General features: G+C 46.4%; 1 protein-coding gene across 3 annotated transcripts; it reads right to left on the reverse strand.

The window, feature by feature from the left end:
* Nucleotides 1–26,406, reverse strand: IP6K3 (inositol hexakisphosphate kinase 3). Of its 3 annotated transcripts, XM_005309359.4 has the most exons (6): nucleotides 26,009–26,301; nucleotides 17,246–17,671; nucleotides 6,035–6,242; nucleotides 4,425–4,603; nucleotides 3,282–3,457; nucleotides 1–1,881 (listed from the first exon to the last, which is right to left on the reverse strand). In XM_005309359.4, the coding sequence occupies exons 2-6, from the start codon at nucleotides 17,442–17,444 to the stop codon at nucleotides 1,405–1,407; spliced, it is 1,239 nt and encodes a 412-aa protein (XP_005309416.2). In that variant the 5' UTR covers nucleotides 17,445–17,671; nucleotides 26,009–26,301; the 3' UTR covers nucleotides 1–1,404. The 3 variants fall into 3 exon arrangements, with proteins under 3 accessions (XP_005309416.2, XP_042714043.2, XP_065447732.1); XM_042858109.2 differs by lacking the exon at nucleotides 17,246–17,671 and having other exon boundaries at nucleotides 26,009–26,406; XM_065591660.1 differs by lacking the exons at nucleotides 17,246–17,671; nucleotides 26,009–26,301 and adding an exon at nucleotides 6,416–6,536.

Genomic DNA, 26,406 nt, shown 5'->3' on the forward strand with positions numbered 1-26,406 from the left:
GACAGTGACCTGGACAATTTTATTTACACTTCAGCTCCCCAGTAATTGGACTTTGTATCGCTATTCTTGACTTAAGGACATTCTACAGGTTTCCCACATTGCACAGGAAGGAATTGGTTATATAAGTTGTTCCGTATTCTTATCTGCCCACAAATATTGTAAACATTTTGTTAAATTTTCCCAATTTTGTGTCCTCCAAACACACACACATGTACACACACACACACACACAAAAGATGAGCCTAAACGTCCAGTTCCTGACTCAGGGCTTGTCCAAACATGGAGTTATTCCGGAATAACTATTTTGGAATAACTACACGTGTGGACACTGTTATTCTGGAGTAATGCACTTTGGAAGTGGATTAAGCTAAGCCAGAAAAAGGTACTCTTATTTCAGAATACAAGCACCCACACACGGAGTTATTTCGGAACAGCTGTTCCGCTTTTTATTCACACCGTACCGTATTCTGGAATAACTTTCATGCACTGGCAAGCCTTATGTCACAAATTCTCTCCCACGCTACCAGGTCCTGATGAGAATCCTTTCATGACCAGTATCTGACTCACTCTCGACATCAGTATCGGACAGACTCAGCACTCTCTGATATATCTGTTTCCTCTCCCTCCACTCCTTCAGAAAACTCCTTAGTCTGCCCCCCTTATTCTTCCAGGGGATATTAAGTACTTGTATGATTCTGTTTGTGCTTTGTAGCATCCTCACTCATGCCTTGGGACTATAAATTCCTTACAACAAGGACTTCTTAAACATAGCACCTCTTATATAGCACCACTTATACCGGATATAGATAGATATAGATATAGATAGATATACTGTATTGAGGGCTTCATACATTATCACAGTCTTAAAAGTGCCAGGTGTTTGGAGCATGAAGATCAGAAAGTGCAATTTTCTTCTGTTTGTGTCATTGAATGTCCTTGGCCCATCATGTTGAGCTTGGGTTGAAAGTAATGCTGCAACTTGTTCAGACCTGCCAACACCTCTTAATAGTCTCTCAACTGCACGGTCTTTGCTTAGCCTTCTTGGCTTTGCTGGTGCATATGGAGGTGAGCAGGCCCTATATTAATTTTAAGATTCTTTCAAGTAATGCTTTCCTCTCGCTCGCAAACAAATCAAGGACAGCAGTAAAAGAAGAAAGGAAAATAAATCTTCGGCGAGATCACAAGCACGGTGGATTCTTTTCAATCCTTTGCTTTTACAGTTCGCTTTGGTAATGGCATATAGCATCTTCTGCGCTTTCCTAGCAAGTCACCAATGCTTTCATTCCAAAAAGTACACAGGATGTTCAAAAGTCGTGAGGGGCTCCATGCAGTTGGCCCAATGCACAGGCAGTCCCTTTCTGGGATATCTATCACCACAAAGTCCATGCCATGTCACAGCATGTGTCATTCTCCTTCTCTAGTATTCTCAAGAATGTTGACAAGATTTTCTAGACCGAAAATATAGCCGTGGTCTGGCCCGTCGTAGATGGTGTGATTATACTTTGAACCTTTATAAGTGGCGTGAGCAAAATCTATCATGCGGACATCAACTTTGGGGTGACCAGTCCCATGTGGCATGGTGCAGTTTATGTTCTGAAAACACCCCTGAGGATGGTTGTCTAAGGTTTCTTTATTCTCCTTGGGTTCCTGTCCATCATAGATGATGAGAAGGGAGCTGGAGTAGAATCGATAGGAGCTCTGTTTTTTGATGACTGAAAGCAGAGCCTTTAGCTGGGACACAATGGGTGCCAAGAGGTCTGTTCTGAGGCAGTTACCATTGTGAAGGAACTGGTAGAGGGCTTGTCTGAAGCCATCGGGTGATAGTTTCCTTCCATAATACTTGTCTTTGCAGAGAAATTGGCCAGTATCTGCTTGGTAAACCTTGAATAAAAAGAACAATAATCCAGATTGTGTCTCTCTCAAATTATTGCATCTTCGAAACATCCTGCATGTAAGTAATCCAGCTAGTTCGGCGGAAGGAAAAGCACGTAGTTTAGAGTTAATCTAAAACGAACGGGTCCGCAATCAAGCTGGTACATGAGATGCTTAGTTCCTCTCCAGTCTCAACAGCATAGGGCAATTTATGCAGCAGGCCGCTAACTGAAGCTAAAACCTTGTCTACATGGGAGGTTTAAGGTACTGCTAGCCAGCCAGCAGGATAGCTGCACTGGTACAAACCCCTAGTGTAGACAGGCTATAAGCCGCAGTTTGCACTGGTACAATTTACCCCTGCTTGAAACTGGTATAAGAAGCATGGGGAGGAAATAGTGATTTATAGCAATTTACCCTCAATTACACTAAGGGTTTGCAGCAAAACGAGTGTCTGAAACTGGAATAAACAACCATTGTAGACAAGGCTTTAATAAAGGTGCTGTACCCACCCTCAGCTGTACTACAGTCTTATTTTCCAAAGCACAGAACTCAAGAACCACAAGGAAATCTAGACAGGAATATTGACACGATCAAGCTCTGGGAGTGGATACAGAATTCGGTTACATACCACATGTAATTAAAAGGATAATCAGTTCAGTATCTGAAGACTGGAGAGGCACCTACTTGACGCTAGCTATTTACAGTGCTATCTATGTGTTTTAATCATAATAATTATCCCTCAGACACAGCAGAGCAATGTTCTAAATCTTCTCAGAGGCACAAGTGAAACAAATTTATGCTTTCCATATCTAGCAGGAAGGGGGTGACGATTTCATCATGAAGAGATGTAATATTTAGCACAAAAAAGGTGTCTGGTATTTGCACTGACTAGACTAGCTAGATCCTAGAAATGAATGAGCGTGGAAAGTTTATGTTCTTCTTTCTTCCAGGTTCCAGTCCTGACTAACACTGAACAGCGTGGGCAAAGAATCAGGGCAATGTATGAGTCTAGGGCCAGATCCTTAGCTAGTGTAAAACGGGGTAGCTCAACTGAGATGAAGACTGAAGCTATGGCAGTTTATACCAGCTGAGAAACTGGCCCTTTGGGTTTATTAAGTGGTAAATCCTTGTGCTTGTTTTGAAGAACAGAAATACTGAAGGTTTCAGAGTAGCAGCCGTGTTAGTCTGTATCCGCAAAAAGAACAGGAGTACTTGTGGCACCTTAGAGACTAACAAATTTATTAGAGCATACGCTTTCGTGGACTACAGCCCACTTCTTCGGATGCATCCGAAGAAGTGGGCTGTAGTCCACAAAAGCTTATGCTCTAATAAATTTGTTAGTCTCTAAGGTGCCACAAGTACTCCTGTTCTTTTTGAGAAATACTGAAGGGGTCAAGAGGCCGCCCTACCTGCATTCCGCAGATGCGAACTCCAAGAGATCCAGAAGTGCTCTGTTCACACTTCATTATGTGGCGTGCTTTCTTCTCTTCTGATGCATCATCTCCATGCTGCCTGGTTCCCATCTTTAAATCCAGAATGCAGGGATATTGATACTTTGACACCACGTTTTCAAGCAACAGAAACTCTGGATACATGAGTTAAGGGAGACTTGTTATTATTAAATGTACAATTGAAATAGGTCTTAATCAGGGGTGGCTCTGCGTATCCTCTGAAGTTCACCATAATCATTCACAATTGTACTGAGACTTTGCAATGCACCTTCACCAGCACTCATCATGGCTACTGGCCCCTTGTTGCCAATTTCAGCCAACTTATTCTAAGTGCAATATCACCAGTTAAACTATCAATGGCTCAGTTCTCTAGTGTAGATGTAGCCCAGGGCTGTCAATCCAACACCTTTCATCGACACTAAAGTCACTCAAGTCTGTTGGTGGTGGGGTTAAGCTGCATTGATTACATGCCTGGTGATCAAATGAGTGTCTGACGAAGGAGAAGAGCTGTTGCTGCTTTGATCCCTTTACGTGAAGGGCTCCCTTGACTTTGGATGGACACCCTTTGATGTGGAGTTTCTTTTAAACACAGGCTACATCTACACTACAGGGGGGAGTCGATTTAAGATACGCAAATTCAGCTACGTGAATAGCGTAGCTGAATTCGACGTATCGCAGCCGACTTACCCCGCTGTGAGGACGGTGGCAAAATTGACCTCTGCGGCTTCCTGTCGACGGCGCTTACTCCCACCTCCGCTGGTGGAGTAAGAGCGTCGATTTGGGGATCGACTGTCGCGTCCCGTCGGGACGCGATAAATCGATCCCCGAGAGGTCGATTTCTACCCGCCGATTCAGGCGGGTAGTGTAGACCTAGCCACAGACAGAGAGTATCCAGAACGCAGTTAAATACATTGTATTCATGCCCAAGGGCTTTGGGGCCTGTTATAACCTACACATAAAAATGTTTCATTGATTACGATTGTGATCCATTATTAGCAACTCTCCATCAGAAGGTTGGTCTTTTCCTCCGCCTCAACATCACCGCTATGAAATAAGCAATAAGCAAAGTGCAACAAGAACGGCTGGAATAAAAAAGGATACGATGTAGTTTGTTCTCATCAAGTTTGGAGGACATGCGGTTCAGGTGCAGTTGGTGGCAGTGCAGTCCCCAGGGGTTATAGCTCTTTCTTTCTGGCTGGTTCCCATTTGTATCCTCCATGAGCGAAGAGACGTCCGTATGGTACTGAAGTTCCGTCCTCAGGAGCGCCTTCCCTGGGCCGCTAGACAAAATACACCAAAGAAGCAAATTTGGTTTGTAAGCTCCCAGAAAAGAAGTTGTCCTTTTCCCCTCCTTTGTAGAGTATGAAACCCGATAAGGGAAATTTTCAGGGACCCTTGAGGAAATAAGTATTCATCCTGGCTAACCTGCAGGGATACTTTGTTACCGAGTTAAAGTCATTTTCAGGAAGTTAGGCGGTTGCTTGGTGCCAATATTTTTTTATTGCAATTTTAAAGCGAGTTTGGCTTCTGTGAAGGGGCCCAGATCCATTGCATTGAAGCCTGGAGATCTCCATTTATCCACCTAACAGGTGCAGCACAGGCAACCTGCCTGCTAATGTGCCTTATCTTTGGGCTAGAGGGACCACCTCTGATGGGGAGAGTGGATTCATTCTCCCTGTGTATTCAGCCCCTGGTCTCATCCATCTTATGGATATGATTCCTCTTGTATCGAGGTCAGTGTCAAAACTCCCACTGGCTTTAATGGGAGCTGGATTGTGCCTCTAAACGATAGCTGAGCTGGGTCTGTTTTGAACCAGTTAGAGTGAATGATCCTGCGTCTCACTGAAAACATTTGAGAATTAAAAGGTCAAGCAAGGCCGGACTCCTCTGCAATTCTAGCAAAGCAACTGTTCAGGGCTCCATTGAGTGTTGTAGATATAAGCCCGCATTGGGGGTGGTCCAGAGCTGCTCCATGCAAGGAGACTATCAGGAGGTATTCTTATGAGCGTAAAGGCTGCATACGTACCCTTTACAGCCTTTTACAGGGTGCAGCTCACTATCCTCTGTGCGGCTTTTGTTGCTGTTGAGCTTCTCTGGGCAGTGATTGGGGGACAGGAGGCACAGCCATGGCCTCACTTCCTTCCTGCTGCTTTTGGGGCATCCTGCAACCTGGCAGAGGAGGTGAAAAGCATCCCCTGTCCTCTCCAGAATTCAGAGGCTGCAATTCTGCCTGATGGCAAGTGGAGGTCAAATAAGAGGCGTTTGTGAAAAAGGCCCAAATCCTGGTCACAATCACCTAGGTGTCAATCTGGAGTGACTGCACTAGTCAGTGGAGTCACTCCGGATTGGCACCTGTGTAAGTGACATCAGAATCTGGCCCACTGTTTTGGGGGATTGCGGGGAGAGAAGGCCGCTGAAGCCAATGGCTGGATTCTGATCTAATTTACACTGCAGTAAATCAGGAGTCACGCCACTGAAGCCAATGGAGTTACACCACGGCAAAACCAGAGAGAGATCTGATGCCAGCCCATTATTTGTTTGGAATATCCCTATGCCAGACATAAGCATACTACCCACCGGGGCTTCGTGCCTACAAGGCACAGACTATAAATGCGATCAGTCTGTATTCGGCTCAGATTGCAAGTGGAGCTACTGCTGCTTCAGAGCCCCTCGACTCAGGCAGCCACCTCTTGCTTGCACTGGGCACTCACCTGTCTTTGATGGTCTTTGTGAAAGGTGCCTGACTCCATTTGACAAACAAGCGCTCGCTGCTGGTGGTGGACGTCCGCTTGATCTCCTGACATAGCATCACCGAATGCTCCTTATCCAAGGAACTGCAGTTGTCGGTCGGCAGGCTGGGGCTGGCTATCAGGCCTAGGTTGCCCAAGCTGTCCTTTCTGAGGCACACTGAGATGATACCTACAAAAAGAGGGAGGATCGTGTGAATGTGACAAAAATTTCCCTCCCAGGCAACAGGGTTAACCTGCACTGAGCCATTACAGACCAGTCGTTGCTTGCATTATTAGCCAGGTGTCATCCCACTCTGTTCCAGGTGCTTGTATCAGAACTTGGATACTTAGCAGTGCACTTACCTGGGGATAGCTTAGTGCTCTAGCAACTGCTGAAATCAAATCCTCCACCCTGTAAATGTAAGCAGTCCCTGAGCCTCTGGAAAATAGCTGAAGGCTTTTTAGATGCTCCCTTCTCTTGCCCATGTACTACCATTCCACCCAACCCCCACCTTCCTGCCTCACATGGAAGCTGTCCTGTACATCATGTTCTTTGCATTCTCCACTCCGCTCGGGGCGTTCATTCTTTCCAAGCTACGCAACAGCTGAACCAACAGGGGCCTGACGCAGGATTCTAGACTAGGGCTTGGCTCACTTACAAGAAGCCATGCAGGTCTCTTGTTCTTGAGGGGTTTTCCAGCAGCAGGGAACAAAATGAGGGTGGGAAGGGAGGGGGAATCCTTGAAACAAATGTCAGTGTGCACGCAAGGTGTCTGTAATCAGTGAGAGCACGGGAGCTTAGAAGAGCCACGTCTGCAGGAAACTTGCTGCATTGTCATAAGGAGTTTCAGTAAAGCACAGGTAAGGAAGTGCCTATTGCAGTGATTCCATGGCCACACAGGACTTCGTGGTCATTAGCATGGACAGAACTAAGAAATTTCTGCTCCAAAATAATAGGTCTTCAGCATTAAGTCATATCCATTGCTTGTACCAGCATTAGGGTCTTGTGGTCTCCAAGGGTTCTCCAGGCAGTGGCATCTGAGCAGGTCTAACATTCTGTCCAGGAGAGGCAGATAGAACTCGGGCTAGGAGACTGCAGTTCCAGGCCCAGCTCTGCCCTGACTCAATGTCAATCGTAGCCTCTAATTTTGGATACCTCAGTTTTTGGGAAGCCCAATTTGAGACACCTTGGGCTTGATTTTCAGCAATGTTGAGCCCCTCGCTTGCTGGTGAAGCCCCTCTGTGCTTCAGCTTCCCCACATGGCAACGAAGACACTCTTCTAAGGCATAGTGAGCTCTGCCGATGAAAAGTCCTATACAAGTGCCAATATACTATTGTATATCCATCAATGAATACATTATGTATTAAAATAGCTTTGTTTGCCGAAGGATTTCTCACTCATTTCTGCAGCTTTCCCCATTACTCTGAGCCAAATTAATCTCTAATGTAACTCCACTGAAGTCAATCTTCAGAATTCTTATAAGTGGCCAATGGCATTTTTAATGACTGCAAAAAAACCCTATCATTGAAAAATACAGAGGAAGACTGACTACTTAGAAAGCTGGTCTTGAATAGTTTATCAGATTATTTTAGAAACAAGAGCAAGTGTAACAGTACCTTAGCAGCATGACCTATTTTATCACACTTTGCACTGTAACAAATGGACTGTTGAAGTAAAAGGATACCCTGGTGACTTAGAGCCTTCCAAATTCCAAAATGGTTTTTTTTTTTGGGGGGGGTGTAGGCAGCAGCATGAAATCTATCAGTGGCCGTGGAGTTAGCCACTAATGCCCCAGTTGGAGGACATTGTTCCGATTGCAAACCAAGGAAAATACACAGGCCAGATTTCCAAAAGCACATGTGTGGGTCTGAATGTGTGGCTCACAGTAATTACCTTTCTATGTATCAGCTACGCTGGCATGGGTTTGTCCTTCCAATGCACTGGATTGGTTTTTCCCTAGGAGTTAAAGACCACCAGGAATGGAAGACTGCCTCTGCAACCACTTCATACTGCCATTGGGGGGCACAGAAGATAGCACTAATTGGATACATACCTGTCTCTTGCTTGATTGATGAGGCCAGACAGTGACACCTATTGGTGAAAGCCTGGAATGCTAACCATTAGGCATCACCCTTAAATATTCAAAACATACCCCAGTATTTTAGTTTTCAGAGTAGCAGCCGTGTTAGTCTGTATCCGCAAAAAGAACAGAAGTACTTGTGGCACCTTAGAGACTAACAAATTTATTAGAGCATAAGCTTTTGTGGACTACAGCCCACTTCTTTGGATGCATATAGAGTGGAATAAATATTGAGGATATATATATACACACACATACAGAGAGCATGAACAGATGGGAGTTGTCTTACCAACTCTGAGAGGACAATTAAGTAAGAGAGAAAAGAAAAAAACAACAACTTTTGAAGTGATAATCAAGATAGCCCAGTACAGACAGTTTGATAAGAAGTGTGAGAATACTTACAAGGGGAGATAGATTCAGTGTTTGCAATGGCTCAGCCATTCCCAGTATTTTAGTTGTGCAACTTCCATTGACTTTAATAGGCATCACATGGCTGAACCTTTCTGCAATGCAACCTTTTATGTATTTACCCTTCTCTTAGCAAAGTTTTAGCAACAGGGACCCTTGCCTCAGTGCTTCAAATGACAAATGACTCATGGGCATGGCTTGTATATGAAGCAGCTATCACCTTTCAGGGAAAGGTTGAGTGCAGTGGTCCCCTTGCTAAGGACAGCCCTGATTTGACAGTGAGAACTTCTCTGTCAATTCTATGGATCACTCCTGCATTGTGAACTTCCTCACAGCAGTGCCAGCCCAGAGTCCAGCACTGCAGGCATTTTCAGAGCATCGCCCTTTCAGGATTAGACAGGATTCCAGCCATGTGAGCTGCTCACAGCAGTGCCCGGTCATTTCCAACTCCCACAATGGTATCCACAGTCCGAAAGCAGCTCATAATGATGGCTTTAGGGACCTACAAAAGCCACCAGCAGCAAAAACCACACCACTTGGCAAAATATAGATCTGGTTTTCCTATCTAGAAATCACTAGGTGGAAACCTCCCCGTTTCATTAGCCTTTGAAGGGAGATGTATTTTTGCAGCTTAGAAACAAGGAAATTCTGTTTTCCGAAGGAAATATGATGGAACAATTATGGAGGCCCCCTTCTTTCCATTTAGAGAGCGATTACCGTCAGAAAATGACTGTGAAAATGGCAGTTTCCTACTCCACTGAACTGCCCCCTTGCTCGTCTTCAAAGTCATATCTGCTGACTAAAACAAGCGCTCATGGCCTGAATTACGGAGGTGCCGAGCATCCACTTCAGATGGAGTCATGGGTGCTCAGCATTTCTGAAAATCTGGACCTTCCCTCCCCCCCCTCCCCTCGTGCTAGCATTTCAATACCAGCGCAGTTTAAAGAGAGGGAGCTAGATTTTACTCTGGCTTGTGCATCACCCCCAGAATTGTAAACTAAATTCCAGTTCCCAAGCCTGTATTAGAGATGATCACGCAAGAAACCAGTAAAACATCCAGCTTGCCTCTCAGATTCCCAGTTTGAGTTTGCAGAGCCAGCAGATAAGAAAACAATTTCATCTAATCACTGTGAGACCAACGTAAGACTCCTCAGTGTTAACTCTACAGTCTGTTTTCAGAGTCTAGTTCTTATCAAATATATTGTAGCTATATCTCCAATGCTGTGTGCAACATTCAAAAGCTGTCCCAATTACATAGCATCAGATGGTGCAAATCAGCATAATAATCCCATTGAATCATGCTGGTCTTGCCCTATACGTACTATATAGCGGGAAACTGATAGGTCTTAAATATCTTGTATTAATATGAAGATTAACAGGGACATTTTTCAAAGGTGCAAGGCATCAAAATTTCAATGGAATATGGACACACTTGAAAATCCCAGCTTTAATAAATATATTTTGTTTCATGGTATATAGCACTATGGGACTGGGCTAATTTTGCTTATGTCACATAATTGACGTACTGTATATTCATAAAACAAATAAATAATACATGGTTTAAGGCGTATTGGCTGCTACTGTACTGCTCTTTTATTCCAACTGTGGCTTTATCATCTGAAAGCAAAGCTTTGTTGCATTAAAGTGCTTTCCATTCCCTTCCTTTCGGTCCCACCAAAAATTCCGTCCCATTCTATACAAAGCAAGCTAGGCAGACAGAGTATATTTACAGAAGCTATCTGCATGCAAGAGGCATCTCTACAATTTGCAGGAGCTGTTTTGCTATGTAGCTTGCTACCTCTTCTCGCGTGTATTTATTTTTAAATTTAAAAGTGTGTTTATTTACTGCCATGCGCAATAGGAATCTGAACAGAAGTGGGCCTGAAAAATAAATCCATAATCCTGTAGCCAGCTCTGAACTAGACAGACAGCACTGAGAGCTGGGGGGTGGAAGGGAGGGAGAACGCTTGTCTCAAGGTCATCTAATCTGCCTGAAATGGGTAAGTGAGCTGCCAAGTCTGTGCAGATGCTCTTTAAAGAACACTAACATGGTGTTGGATTTAAATGATGACATTTGAACAATACTGTGCACTGTGTCATCATTACATAATGGTTCCTAAGCTCTGGGAGGGGCTAACAATAGAGACAGGGGACATCTATATGCACCAACTGGCGACAGAGGTCTCAAGAATATTCCTTTTTGACATTTAACCTTCCCTTCCTTCTTATGGGAAAATAGTTCACCTCTTTCTAATGTGTCCCGCCTTGTCTCTCCAAGCGGTGGCTCGTTCAGTGGGAAGAGACAAAAGCTACCTGTGCTAGATTGGAGAAGGATCACAGCTTTATTGCCACTTACTGCAAAACTCATTGAGATGTCACAGGCAAAAAGGAAAAACAAAACAACACAACAAGGCTGTCTCCGAATCTGCAGGCGTTTGATGCCTTAACTACTCCAGGCAACACTGCACAGTTCCAGGACAAACGCCAGGGTCAGGCTCATTCAGGCCTGCATTCTGGTGAGCTACCGAAAAAGGCTTAGAATGCAGGTGCTTTTCCCTGAAGCAGCTGTGTAATACTGTCACGTAAACCCACCAGGCCAATGTGTAAAATAGGGATAAAGATACTGACCTCCTTTGTAGAGAGTTGTGAGATCGATGGGTGAGAAGCACTAGAAGAGCTACGTATTAATTATTTATTATTATTATTATTATTAATTATTATTTCACACAAATTGGACAGTGAAACTAGGCTGGGTCAATTTCTAATAAATTCAGGCTCCAATCCTGCATATGCATGGGTAGGTCCCTTCTTCCACCTGGTCCATGCAGATACAGTTGCAGGATCAAGGCCTTAATTACCACACATTACTTCAATTCTGTGGTGTCTGGGTTGCAAACACGGCAGGGAAATGCATTCTTTCCAACACCAAGCATTCCAAAATTAGGGGTCAGCCTCCCCCGCTCCCTCCCCCAAATCAGGAGATTGGTTTAAAAACCAAATAAATAAATAAAAAAAAATAAAAACCATAAGTTTTGGGTTCTATTTATTTGTCTTCTGTTTTTTGAGCCTTTAGGGTGCACTCAGGAAACGTTTTCCAGCTTTTCTCTGCAAGTATAAGGGACATAAACTTATTCTTTAAAAAAAAGAAAGTTGAGTTTCTCACCTAATCACAGGATTCCAGGAGTTGGGGCGTTCAGAAAAACACTAAGTTTCATGGGACACAATACCATAGTGAGAATTGGCATCGCTGGAAAAATTAGGGGAGGAAAAAGTAATTTAAAAAATCATGCAATGGTGGGTTAAAATTAGATTTTATAGAACATTTGGACGCCGAACACAGTCTATCCCTTTAAACTGCAAAGTAATGAGAGTCAACTCATAAAGCAGTTCAGACCATGGGGCACTTCGGTGAATGTTGAAATTGCACGGACGGGGTATTATGGTAGATGATGTGCACAGAAAGAGTTTGTTGTTTATTTGGAAGGCAGAGAGGGGTCATTTCTGACCTCAGAAAGCAGCTGATTTGTTTGTTAGAAGATAGCTGGTATTATTTGTCTGGTTATCTAGAGACCCTGACAATGGATCCCAGGAGAGTAGGGACTGGAGAGTGTGGAGACTTGAGTATGTTAAAAGTTTAGTCCATCCCTGCTCCGATTTCTCGTTCCATCAATGTCAAACCTCAGCTGCTGGTCACCGACATCCAGTCAACAAGTGCTGGAGATAAGGGCCAGATCCTCAGTTGGTGGAAATCAATGAGGCTCCATTGACTTCAATAGAGCTATGCTGATTTCCACCAGCAGAGGATCTATCCTGAGGTTTTCATAGTCTTCTGTGAAGGTCACCAATGGTCCAGTCAGGAAGAGGGCTAAAGGACTGATAGTAGGAAGGGGATAAAGTCTGTGGAGTCTGAGATCTGGGTTCGATTGCTGGCTCTGCTACAGACTCCCTGTGCAACTTCAGGCAAATCGCTATGTCTCTCTGTGCCTCAGTTCCCCATGTGTAAAAGGGAGATGGTACACTCCCCTCCCTCACAGGCAAAGGACGAACTCTGTTATTGATTGGAAGTCACTCAGCAACAATGGTGATAAGGGATAAGCAGGAACGGGTAAACCGTGTGGAAGTTTTCCAAATCTCACTATTATGCTTTGGTTTCACAAAGCGAATTTAAACCATGGTTTTTCAAGGGTAATCTAATTTTTGTTTTAATGATTTTTTTCCAGCTAATGGAAATACTGAGTCTGATTTTCTGAGATGCTGGAAACCCACAGTCTCCATTGACTTCAACTGGTGCTACAAATTACTTGAAGATCAGGCATGGGGAAACCCTCACCTGTTGTACAGCCAGCTCTGTGCAAGCCTCTTCTCTTTCCGTCCACCTGTCCCCGAGCAGAGGGGTGTATTAGATCAGGAGAGGGCATGGCCAGAACATATAGTACTCCAGCAATCCCTACGTATAGAAAGCCCTTTAGGGGGCTGCAACAAACCAGCATAACTTAGGGCAGCCCTGATCTGTGTCTCTTAGCAAGATCAGTTCACATATCCTGACTCACACTGAAAGGGTTAATAGATGCCAGCATGCAGGAATTTAACGGAGACGATTATTCCAAAGTAGCCTTAAAAAAAATGAACACTTCCTTTATCGGTGAGAGTCTGGCCAGGCTGCAGGGGCCGACAGCCACAAACCACCTCATTGTCCCAGGGGCACTGGGCTAGTTCTACATTACAACCTGCGGCGGAGTCTCATTAACAAAAGGTCAGGTTATTGCCGAGTGAGGGAATGACAGCTTACAGGCCAGCCTCAGTCATTTCCTAATGAGGGATAATTAAATGCTACCTCTATATAAAGAGAAGTCTATTTCAAGGGCTTACATCCACAAAGAAACAAAAGGCATCCTCTCAGCAGGGAAACTGTTGTGTTACAGGCTGTCCCAGCCACCTGGTTGACAGCTCCTCCCCAGAGATAGCTGCATCTTACTGGTTCTCTGTGCTTTGGAATCTTTCAGGACAAAAGTCACTATAAAAATGCAATGTATTATTTTTCCCTGGCCTCCGCTATATCTTGTTGGATAAACAGTCGTACAGAGCACCATTTGGCTTGGAGGTCTCCAGCTTCTACATATATTTCTCTCATTTTCTGCTAACTAGGGGATCAGAACTTGCTATTCTTACTCAGGCAAAACACACAGTACTGGACCCTAGGAAAGGAATGAATGAGCTTCCATTTCGTTTGGCTCACTTTGAAAGTTGTTGAGGCTTCAGTGCCCTCAGATCACACAATGAAAGCCGATGGAGAATGTGTGTGTGTGAGAATGGGTCCATGTGTATTAAGTTAAGGGAGACGCGATAAGGCCTATGTAATGTGTACTGAGTTAGAAGAGAAATTATAAGGGACGTGTGCTGTGTGTATGGAGAAATTATCAGCTGGGTGGGTATGGGTGTTGGGTAGGGGCGTGGACTGATTCGGAGCAGCCAGAGCAGGCTCATTTCTCCAGCACACCAAAAAACCCCTTCCCAAGCTACTGGCAATAAAGCAACAGGCATGTGACTCATGCTGCTGACATATAATCAGTGACAATTCAGCTGCTGTGCATGCTTGGCACAGGTGTGCGCTTAGCTTAGTTAGCCGGCAGCAGGCAGATATTTGGGAGCACCATACGAGCTTGTTACAGCAAGAGACAGAAGCTCAGGGATAGTAATAATCCTTCCTCTACAGCAGGCCCAGTGGCATGATGCACCCTCCCCACCCCATTTCCCTCCCCAGGCTCAGAGTCCTCACTGTTGGGCCTCCTGTCAGGAAGCGCCTGCTGGCTGCAGGTACCCAGGCGCCAAGCTCGCCGCAAGCTCATTCGTTCATGTTAATCTCCGCAGCAGTTCAGAAGCAGGAGAATAACGGTGCAGGGTGCTTGCTCTGCTCGCTTCCTAGCAGGGAAGATCTTACCCCCAGCTGAAGGCCAAGTGACAAGGAGGGTGGAGAACAGAAACCTCAGTCAGGGTCTCAAGAGGGAGAAACAGGGAAGGGTGCCAGTGTATTATTAGGGGAGAGAAATTATCAGGGATGTTTCAGAGTAGCAGCCGTGTTAGTCTGTATCCGCAAAAAGAAGAACAGGAGTACTTGTGGCACCTTAGAGACTAACAAATTTATTAGAGCATAAGCTTTCGTGGACTACAGCCCACTTCTTCGGATGCATATAGAATGGAACATTCTATATGTGTGGCAGCTCAAGGCCAAGACAGTACAACCCTTGGATGGATCACATACTCCCCCCCTTAGAACTTCTTATGATGTTAGCAGAGCCCAGTTTGTGCTGGGCTCTCAGCACAGGGGTGACTTTCACCCTGAGGGAATGCAGGCAACTATAAAAGCAGCTATTTAGTAAGGAGAAGTGGCAGGAGGTCTCTGAAACAGCCGAGCTCCACAGCCAGCCGTCGCAAGCCTAGGTTTCCATCGCTCTTGTTGCGGCCAAAATAAAACCCTCCAGGAGAAAATCTTGAGGAGGAAACTTGCTAGTCGAACGACTATTTGCTGCTGTCGCAGAGGCAGCCGTTTGCTCCGCTGGCTGACAGCGATGCCCAGTGAGGAGGACGGTTTCTCCCAGGCTGGTCACTGGCATCTCAGATATGCAGATGGCACTCGAGTGCTAACATGACACCAGGCTCGCGGTGACACTGTCTCGCGTTACCAAAGCAGATTGGCCGCGTCAGGTGGGAAAAGGCTCCGCACATGAAACAGGGATGTCTGGATGCACTCGTCACCAACACGTGCAAATGGGCTTCCCCCTCGTCCCCTTTTCCTTTTTCTGTCTCATGAGCCCTCCCCTCCTCTTGCACCGCCTACTCCTCCACCTCTTCTTGGATGGTAATTCAGCAGCCTCACCCTCCTCCCGGCTAGACGGCTGCCACTTCGCTGACCTTGGCCCAGAATCCTGGCTGTCGCGTGAGCCGAAGCTCACAGCATGACACCTGCCACAAGCGCTTGTTATCCCTCAAGCTGCTCTTCCTGGGCCTGGTCCACCCGTAGCGCGGACTTGTTTAACTAAAGGTGTGAGGTTGCACCTACGTAGCTAAACTGGAGCAACTTTGTGTGAGGACACCCTTATATCAGTTTAAACCTGACTCACATCCGCCTTGCTTGCACCTCTTAATTCACCTACATCAGCCTACTTTAAACTGGTGTAAAGTCTCCACACAGAAAGGGGAAATCTACATGACAACATTAAGCCGACTTAAGTTACGTTGATGTACAGCCACGGCAGTAATTGAATTGGTTTTACACAACCACACTAAGCTCCTTGTGTCGGCGGTGCTTGTCCTCACCAGGAGCACTTGCACTGATTTCACTGCTAGTGTGGGGCATTGTGGGGCGGTGTCTGAAAGACAGCAACCGTGAATGAAAGCAACGCAGTGTCTACACTGACACGGCATTGATCTAACTATATTGACTTAAGCGCTACATCTCTTCACTCTTTGCACGAACAGTTAACCTTTGGAGAGCTCCCAATGACTCAGTAGCTCAAACACCCAAGCTCCAAAAGGGGGCACTTGGCCAGAATTCACATTTCTGTTGAGTGAGAAGCACTAACCGCTAGAGAGTCCAACCAAAACCCCTGTTATCTGGAGGAATCCTACCTGGAATTCAGCAAGGACTTTATCACTTACTTCTCTTGTTAAAATTCACTGCTTCGTAGATTAAGAAGGGACCATGATGAGCAACTAGTCTGACTTCCTGCATAAGACAGGCCATGCAGTGATTCCAGCATCTAGCCCAATGCTAGATGGTGGAGCAGGCGCAGTCTTTGTTAGAAAGACGCCCAATCCTGACATCAGAGATGATCTGCTAGTTTTTAGAAGCTAAGATAAAAAGGCTGATCTTAGTAATCCACACAACTTTCTGTACAGTGATCACAAGATTGAAAGAGCGTGTGTATAAGAACCATTCAGTATTGCTAAGAATGTTGAGAAAGTCTACGAAGTGTTGGAGAGTCCAAAGAGCAGACCTCCTTTACAGACACATTCTCAATCTCTCTCTCTCCCCCCTGCCCCCAATTTGCTCATCCTCAATGACTCCATTACAATTGAAGGACAAGAGAAACAGCCTTTTTGAAGATGTAAGATATTAAGATGGCATTTAATTTTTTCCCCATGTAATGCACTACTTGCTTCCCATGGGGGCTAAGAGTCAAAATACAACAAGAAAGGATGTTCTCGCATTATTTTCAGCCCCACTGGAAACAGCAAGTACCAGGGAACTCAATAGATGGAACCTGATGTGAGTTTCTCAGCTCAGTTTTGCAAACCCAGGAAGCTTAAAATAAAGGTGAAGAAAATCAGTTACGTTTGCGGGTCCTGGAGTCATACAGCCAAATCCTGACATCTTTACTCAGGCAAAACACTGAAACGAATGGGAGTTTGCATGAGTAAAAGTGGAGTAAAGGCGTTCAGGGCTTGGACCATATTTTGGAAGTATGTTGACTGGCCCAGAATCTCCTCTTATACCGGGATAAATGAGGAATGACTTCATGGAAGCCAATGGCATTAAACCCAACAAGCCAGAAGAGAATCAGGCCCTTTGTCTCATTAAGGGAAGGAAAGGATCAATGAAATTATGGGTAGCTAACATCTTCTCTTCTGATCATGGCTACCATTAGTAAACTCTCCCTCTCCTGCCCCTGCAGTTCTCTCCTGGATCATCCAGCTCCTCCTTACCTTTGTACTGAGGCGTGAACTGCTTAATGGCTGTGGGGAGCGACTCGTAGAACCACTGCTCCTGGGAGATGAGGGGTTTGCAGACGGTGTGCTCATCATATTTCATCATGCTCATGTGGCCCCCAACCTGATGGATGAATGGTTCCAAAAGGACTGCTTTCCTGGGGTCCCCCGTGTCCAGCTTATTCTGCACCACCATGCTGTCCGGAGACCCGTGGTCCAACTCGTACTTGGGCCGAGGCGAAACACACTCCTTGATGGAAGTGCCCTCTTTTTTTTAGTAGCAGTGAACCGGGGTGTGTTGCAGGGAAGCAACCAGAAGATGGGCTTGGGTTTGTCAGCCCCAGGGGGAGCCTAGAGCTTTGTTGCTTTACCACGTCTAGGTCTTCTGGCTTCTCAACGCACCATAGAGAACGTCTCTGCCAACTGAAGGATAAATACAGAATGTGAGAAAACAGGGGCAAATCACTTCCAAACACCTTCCTGCTTTTCAGTGGAACTCTCCCAAGGCTAAGGCTGCTTCCAATGGCTCCCCCTATGCTTCTGCATACATCACTGTCCAGCCCAAGAGAAGCCCCCCATACAAGCAGGGAGAGTTATACATTGAAGGCACGTGCAAATCCCACCCTTGTAAGGTGAGCTCTATACATGCACATGGCTGGGGTCCAGGGCTTGAGCTGCAGACCCAATTTAAATCTGGTGAGGGGGCAAAAAAAAGTAGGGAAAGGCAATTGAAGAGAGCTATCGGGTTAATGCGGCGCCCTCTGAGATTAGCTAGATCAGGGCATTCCTTCTGCCAGCTAACACCAAGCTATGAACGTGACTCTCCTTTCCTCTCCTAAATGTAAGCCAAGGTTAGGATAATAATCCCGATCTGCTAAAACCATGTTGTTGATGAAGTTCTCAACCTTTTCTCAAGTTGTCCCAAGGTTAGGACATTCCCTGCCAGTAGGGCTATTTATAAAGACCTCTGTACTCTAGAAACCCCTGTGAAGGACATTCTCACACAAAGATGCCAGCAAAACCTACCTCCTACCCCCTACCCTCCCTCAGGAAGCTTCTCCACCTCCTACCCTTAGAGAAACCTCACACCAGGACATTCCTTGTCAGTTAACACTAGGACATTAGTAAAGGTTTCCCTCCTCCTTCCTAAAGGAGGCTGGGGTCAGGATATTCTAGGTCAGGATGGAACAGTAGTGCCATTAACACTGACCACAATCTATAGCTAAGATGAGAAACAGCTCCCACCCTGAATCCCCCCACCTCTCCAAGACATACTCCATTCTGGGGTAAAACATAAGGAAACCCACAACTAGTACATGCATTACACCAAAAGGCTCGATCCTGATCCCATAGGAGCTTTCCATGGACTTCCATAGAAACGGGACTTGGCCTTGGGCCTAGAATAATCAACTAGAAAAAAAACACACAGCCCTGTATTTGTCCTGGTGGCCCTCCTACCCAATTTCTATTAACCCAAATTGCCCATTGACTTCATTTGGAGCAAGACTGGACTCAATTATTGGGGATAATAATAATGGGCCCAATTCACTCTGCCCCAGGGCAGCTGAACATGAGGACAGGACTTCTGTTGCCAGAAGTGCTCCACCTGCAAAGGTTTGTTTCCCCCAAGGCATGGAGAGCTCCCTGCCGCAGAATGTCCCTCTGCTGAAGGGCCGGCATTGGAGTTGCACTGAAGCTGAAATTGGACCTACAAAACCAATCTACCTGAAGGAACAGTTACCTCACAATTCCCCAGCCCCCATTCCGATGGCCAATGCTGTAAAACACAGAGGGAGGTTTGTTCTTTTGCATGCAGGATTGGTGAGTGAAATGGGACACCGGGAATGTAAACAAGTGCATGGGAGAGACATTCCGGGATGGTGATCTGGCCTTCCAGTAACGTGCCAGCACTTGACCATTCCCGTCAAAAGAGGGCACTGAAAGGGACTGGAGAAATTCCTTTCTGTTGCCCTTCCTTTCCTCTCAGCCAAAGACACAGGTTTTGAGGACTTGCCCCATGTTGTGTAACACCGTAGTGTACAAGAAATGTCACTGATGAATTCAAGACATAAGATACTATTCAGTGTGAATAGCAGTGTCTACCTATCTTAGGTACTCATACGGTCCTCTTTACCCCAGCATCCGAGCACATTGCTATCTTCGATGTACACATATCCCTGTGAGGGAGGGAAGAGCTGTTCTGTCCAGCTTGCAGATGGGGAATGGAGGCGCAGAGAGATTAAATGATGTGTCCAAGGTCATGCAGGAAGCCTGTGGAGGAGCCAGATATTGAAGATGGTCGCCCAGGCTAATGCTCTAACCACTGGGCCATTCTCCCTCTTTGCAATGTGGCATCAAATTGAAAATAAATATCATATGCTCTGATTTGCTTTTAGCGGCAGCGGACTCCCAATCTAACAAAGTTCTCTGGCTTGAAAACACCGTGAGAGTCAAAGCTCAAGTGCTTAAACACTTTCCTCCTGTTCTCCCGTTGATAATGAAATCCCCGAATAAATGAGCACTTCAGCTTGGGTGCCTGGTTTTTGCATGGAGGACTTGTTCAAGTTAGATGAACTGGACTGGGGGGACTTATACTCATCCCCATGGAGAAATGAGACAGAACAGTTTAAGAATAAGTCCTCTATGGGGGAAATTTCTTCCCCTTCACTCTGCCCAAATTGAGGTGTTTAAACTCAAACATTTCCCAGGATTTCTTCCCCCTGCCAATTTTATCATCACCCTATGCCACGGAATGGGATTTTTGCCATACAGTTGCACAGATATAGTTTAGACTAGCATTTACTTCCTGAAGGCACAATGCTGAGCCATATGAGAGTTATATGAGCGTTTTTCAAGCTAGGATGAATGTGTGTCTTTAGAGCCACTCCAGAACAAACAAAAGTATTTAACGTTTCTGAGTTGCATCAACTTTTACAGATTATTTTACTCTTTAAAGTGTTTTTTGTTTGTTTGTTAACAGATTTAATCATCAATCACCTTTCAAGCCAGAGAACAAAGCATGATTTCAATCCAGCATGTATTGCTTTGGAGATATTCCAAGGCTGGAACATAACTGACACAATGCGCTTACTGTCCTAGCAACCTTCACATCCCAGTGTGTGTCAGGAAAAAAAACAACTTCACGAGGCTGTTATTGTTTACACTTCAGCACAACTCTGAACAAGAGCTGCACTAAGTGAAAGGGGCTGTTTTGATTTGCTGGCATCCTGAAGCAGCTCATCCTGACCATATAAATGTTACCATGAGCCCTCAACGAGTCACCAGTAGCGTGTCTCTGCTTGTCTCCAACAAGGCAGCCTTGAAATTAATCCCCTCTGTTGCTTAAATTGTCACAAGTGATGAAAGATATTTAGGCCACACACAAAAATTGAGGGTTACAAATCAATTTTAATCCTCCCAATTTTCTCAGGGATTTATTTTTCCTCCAAAGAAGGTGAGATGCAATCCATGTAGCAAAAAGTGACTTTATGGGTAGAAATAAGAGATAGTCCAAAAATAAGGAGTGAGGCATGCTTTTTAGAACTTCCCCCCTCCTCCCCTTTTTTGGACAAAAATCTCAAAATGTTTGAAATTTTTGCTTGTCTGAAAAAAGAAACACGTTTCATGAATTTTCCTCCCAATTTTTTTGTCAAAATCCCCGAACATTTTCTCAAAATTTTTCTTCAAAATGTTCACAAACTCCAAGTCAACTCTTATGAAAACACAGGAGTACGTTTGTGTGTGTTTTGGTGATTTGCATTTCCCACAACTCTCCACCATTTAAAAAACACCAATGATCCTAGGTGTGTCGGAAGGCAGGTTCTATAGTCAATGTCCACTTTAGAAGACAACAGTTGGACAGTATTGCCCAAGGCATAGAAAAGTTATAAACGAACAGACTCTAGCCAGCAGAGGGCTATGGTGCACACAGGCTTAGCTATTATGTTCCAGCAATTCAAGCAGGCCAGCTTTTAAAAGCGAAGGCAGTTTATATTATTTATTTGTGATCCTACAATACACATGCTCAATAAATATATTATGGAGGCCAAATCATAAGGTCCTTACTCAGTTTCTACTAGGTTCTTCCCAAGGCAAAATCTCACTGCTCAGATTCTACAGTGGTGGGGCAAAATAAAGATAGACATACAGACCGAATCTGGCCTTGTACAATAGAACCTCAGAGTTACAAACACCAGAGAGATGAACTGACCAGTCAATCACACAACTCATTTGGAACTGGAAGTATGCAATCAGGCAGTAGCAGAGACACAAAAAAGAAGAAGCAAATACAGTGCAGTACTCTGTAGGGTTACCATTCGTCCGGATTTACCCGGACATGTCCTCCTTTTCGTGCTAAAAATAGCGTCCGGGGGGAATTTGTAAAGCACTCACAATGTCCGGGATTTCCCCCCTCCCCCGGCAGAGCAGAGGAGCGGCTGGGAGGGCTGCAGGGAAGTCCCGGGCTGGACTCCGGAGCAGCTTCCTCCTCCCACCCCCCCCCCCTGCATTCTGAGCCGGCAGCTCCTCCTCCTGCAGCCCAGTCCGGCAGCCCTGTGCAGGGCCAGGGACCGGGTTTTGTTGTGCTGGGGAGCGCAGCCACGTGTCCGGCTCCGCTCGCACAGAGCCCAACACCCGGTCTGAGCAGCAGGGTAAGGGGGGGCAGGAGAAGGGACAGGGAGGTTCTGGAGGGGGCAGTCAAGAAACGGGGGGGAGCTTTTTGGGGGGAGTGGAGAAAGTTTTGGGCAGTCAGGATACAGTCCTGGGGGGCAGTTGGGGGGGGTCTTAGGAGGGGGCAGTTAGGGGACAAGGAACAGGGAGTCTTAGGTAGGGGGTGGGGTTCTGGAGGGCAGTTAGGAGCAGGGGTCCCAGGAGGGGCAGTCAGGGGACAAGGAGCGGGGGGGGGGGGGCTGAGAGTTCTGGGGGGGAGCTGTCAGGGGGCAGGAGTGGGGAGAGGGATCAGAGCAGTCAGGGGACAGGGAGCAGAGGGGTTTAGATGGGTTGGGAGTTCTGGGGGGGGCTGTCAGGGGGCAGGAGTGCGGAGAGGGATCGGAGCAGTCAGGGGACAGGGAGCAGAGGGGTTTAGATGGGTTGGGAGTTCTGGGGGGGGCTGTCAGGGGGCAGGAGTGGGGAGAGGGATCGGAGCAGTCAGGGGACAGGGAGCAGAGGGGTTTAGATGGGTTGGGAGTTCTGGGGGGGGCTGTCAGGGGGCAGGAGTGGGGAGAGGGATCGGAGCAGTCAGGGGACAGGGAGCAGAGGGGTTTAGATGGGTTGGGAGTTCTGGGGGGGGCTGTCAGGGGGTGGGGAGTGGTTGGATGGGGCGTGGGAGTCCCAGGGGTCTGTCTGGGGGTGGGGGTGTGGATAAGGGTTGGGGCAGTCAGGGGACAAGAGGCAGGGAGGCTTAGATAGGGAGTGGAGTCCTGGGGGGCAGTTAGGGGCAGGGGTCCCAGGAGGGGGCAGTCAGGGGACAAGGAACGGGGGGAGGGTTGGGAGTTCTGGGGGGGGCGGGAAGTGGGAGGGGCTAGGGCGGGGCTCCTCCCGTCCTCTTTTTTGCTTGCTGAAATATGGTAACCCTAGTACTCTGTTAAATGTAAACTACTAAAAAATAAAGGGAAAGCAGCATTTTTGTTCTGCATAGTAAAGTTTCAAAGCTGTATTAAGTCAATGTTCAGTTGTAAACTTTTGAAAGAACAACCATAACGCTTCGTTCAGAGTTACGAACATTTCACAGTTATGAATAACCTCCATTCCCGAGGTGTTTGTAACTCTAAGGTTTTACTGCATTTAAAATAAAGACATTCATTTAATCTAGTTAAAAACACTTTAGGAAATTGAAAGCAAAATTGTTTTTAAAGCACTGAATTTACTGCCCATCGTTTAGCCTGTTTGTTTATATAATTGCTGCATTCAACGCGGAGGTCAAAAACAGACCAGGCGGTTCAGTAGTCAATTCCTACTTGATTCTGCTTTCCAATGCCCATGTGCTGAACACCGTGCTGCAAATTGTGGGTTATAAACATGGTAGGGGGCTGTTTATGTTTTACTTGGCCGAAAAGAAATAGAAAATATCTGTCTGTCTATTAATAAATCCAGGCTCCACAGCTGATCAATCCATAGACAGGCAGATTTCGGGGCAGATAGTCAGCTGGTATAAATCGGCAATGGCGCTAATGCAGTTTAGGAGCTGAGGATATGGCCCATAGATTAGACAGCTACAGATTCACAAACAGACATTTCTTCCACATCCTAGATTACCACACCATTTCCCTTTAATCTTTGGCCTCAAAACACACCAAAGCTCCTCCCTGCACCCCAGTGAGGGGGCGGATCGGTCGGGTTAAATCCCCCTCTCTTTCACAGGGTTCTGGTATGTGGCACACTGGCTGTAGCAGCATGGGAACGGTTTGCCCTAAATGCTGTCCATGTAGTGTCCCTGCTCTGTGGATCAACAGAGGCCTCCAGAGCCAACCTTGTTTCACCAGCCCTAAATTCCCCCTTTTCAAACGTTATTAGAATCATTAAATCTCCCTTCTCTTTTGCACAGATGGGTTTCTCATTCTAGCCCCAGACTTATTTACAAATCTGCCTCCCGGCTTCTTCGGCGGGAGGCTGCTTTCGGGCTGGATTCAACATTCATCAGAGTCAGAACAAGCCTCTTCCCGGACTTCAGATCAGGCCTTCGGTGTATTTCCATTTTCATGCACAGGCAAGCAGGTGCCACATTAGCGCTCAAGGGATTTCTAAATCCACTTTTCCTGCTCTTCCCTTGACCACGGCCGAACGGGGAAAGAATAGCTGCATATGGGGGCAGAGTGCCAAGAAGGAACAGCTCTGTTCTCTGCAAGGAGCTCTAACCATCCTCCCAGAAATCCTTAGGTACAGAAGCCCTGAGCCCTTTTATCTTGCATCTCCCTTCCTGAAAGAATCTGATGTTCATCAAGTTTATGGCTGGTGCCAACGTCCCTCATGAACATGATGCAAAGATGCACCGAAGGATGTAGTCAGCTGCTTTGTACAGCAGCAGGACATAGGGAGGATGGGTAGAAATTGCAGTAGCCTGGACGGATAGGCAGCTAAAAACCGTATTTCCTCTGCCTGCCATTGCTGGTGCGTTTGGGAAAAAGTGCAAAGTAACAGTCACTGTCAGGTAGCTGGGTAAATGTTCTGTATGCCTTGGCAATACTCCCCAGCCGGTGCAGTGCCGTGACGGCGAGATACATTTGGGCATATGACAGCGCCCTGGTGGCTGTGATTACAAATGCCCTGTCCTTGCATCATCCTTTGCTAAGGTGCCTGAAACTTCACGGAGACACCCGTGTCTTTGTACCCTTTCGTTCCGGTTTAGCTCCAGGTGGCTCCTCTACGGCACGCTGCGCTCGCCGTTCTGGGCCGACGCTAACGTAGCCAAAGGAAGGCTGCTGCTCTAGCAGGGCCCGTTCCGCTAAGCCTACCTAACCCCTCGGCAGTGAAACTCGTGGCCTGGGGTGAACCCGAATGGGACACGCTCCTGTTCTCGGATGGGAAGGCTTTGCCTCCTGCTATCGCTCCCCTTTCCCAAGTGCCCTAGTTACACGTAGCAGGACAGGCTGGGATTTTGCTGACAGCGGTGTAAATCCAGAGTTAGCTCATCGGCACCGCTGCCGTTACTCTGGATTTAGACCACCGTGACTGCCAGAGGAATCTGCTCCACTGTAGCCAGGAAAAGACTTTTGAATCAAAGGCACAGACTGTCCCTTCATCTCCCCAGACTCCCCAGGGAGCACTTCAAAGCAGAGCTCCCCAAAGCCCGTCTCATTTAGCAGCTCAGCGACCGCATCCTAGAGCAAATGTACAAATCGATCCACAACATGACGGCAAAGCGGGGGCCCTGATGTACAACATTCTGAGCAAGAGCTAGATTTCAGACACCCCAACGTTTGGGGGGGGGTTAGAGCGGGCCCATTTCTAGAGAATAATTAGCTTTGTTACAGACAGTGTTCATCAGAAATGGACCCAAACTAGCATCTTGTAGTTGGTGCATATCAGCAGAGTTCCACTGACTTTAATGTCCCTACACCAATCTACACCAGCTGGGGCTCTTGCCCTCAGAATAATTATCCACCCCCCTCCCTCCACCATCATCGCTGAGGTCTGATTAAATTGGGATCTGGATTGGAACAGACCCTGGTATTGAAAAACTAATCCCCAACCAGCAAAATCTGTGAGATTTCCACATAGCCCCAGCTCTGTCCATCCCTGGGGTTTAGTCAACATAACCATCAAATCCACACTGCCAATCAGTGTTGTCTGGCCATGGGCATTTCTGCTCTCCTGTCTGTCTATATCGACTGGTTGTCTCTTGTCTTTGTCTTACATTTAAATTGCAAGCTCTTTGGGGCTAGGACTGTCTGTCTGTTCTGTGTATGTCCAGCGCCTGACACCAAGGGGTTGTGTCCGATAATACAAATACATAATGAAGAATATATAAGAATTATGCCAATCAGCCACAAGATTTCCAAAGAGTCCAGAAAGGCAATTGAGAAAGGAAAGAAATTAACCTCATCTTTCCATAGCCTAATGTGCCCTTTTCGAATTTTCATTTCAGCCAGTTACCCCGCATTTTTCTTACGGTCCCTTTGCCACTTGCCGATCCACACTACCAAGGCAGGCCAAGCTCAAAGAGCTATTAATCATCTCCCTGCCCCGTTTGCAAAATCAAATAAGCAGTTATTAAAGGAGGCGTGTAGAGAGCGCACGACACCACCCCACAACAAAAATACTCACCCATCAGCGCCTGCCTGGCTGGTAGGGCATTTACCCCAGCAGTGAGATTTTGTATGAGTATCCCAGTTTGTCAGGGTGCTGGTCAGCCTGGTTGGCTCCCTTCGATGCAGCCTAGGTTCGAAAGCCCAGCCTCAGTACATGGACTTGGGGAGGGCAGGGAAGTGAGCTGCCAGCCAGGGGGAGTCACCTGACTTTATTGGAAATTCCTTCCAGGCATGGGTTATGTACAGCTGACAGCTGAGGCAAGTGGGCGGCGTGGTGGGGTGGAGGGGTGGTTTACAGGGAGAAAGGAGAAAGAAAACACAAACGCACCCAGTATTAAGGGAAACAAAATGATGCCTTGGATAGGATTAAGTTGCAAAGATAAAGAGGAGCTGCATGTGACATCCTAGAGGGAG

This window comes from Chrysemys picta, chromosome 4 (assembly GCF_011386835.1).
Source record: "Chrysemys picta bellii isolate R12L10 chromosome 4, ASM1138683v2, whole genome shotgun sequence".
Lineage (NCBI taxonomy): Eukaryota > Metazoa > Chordata > Testudines > Emydidae > Chrysemys > Chrysemys picta.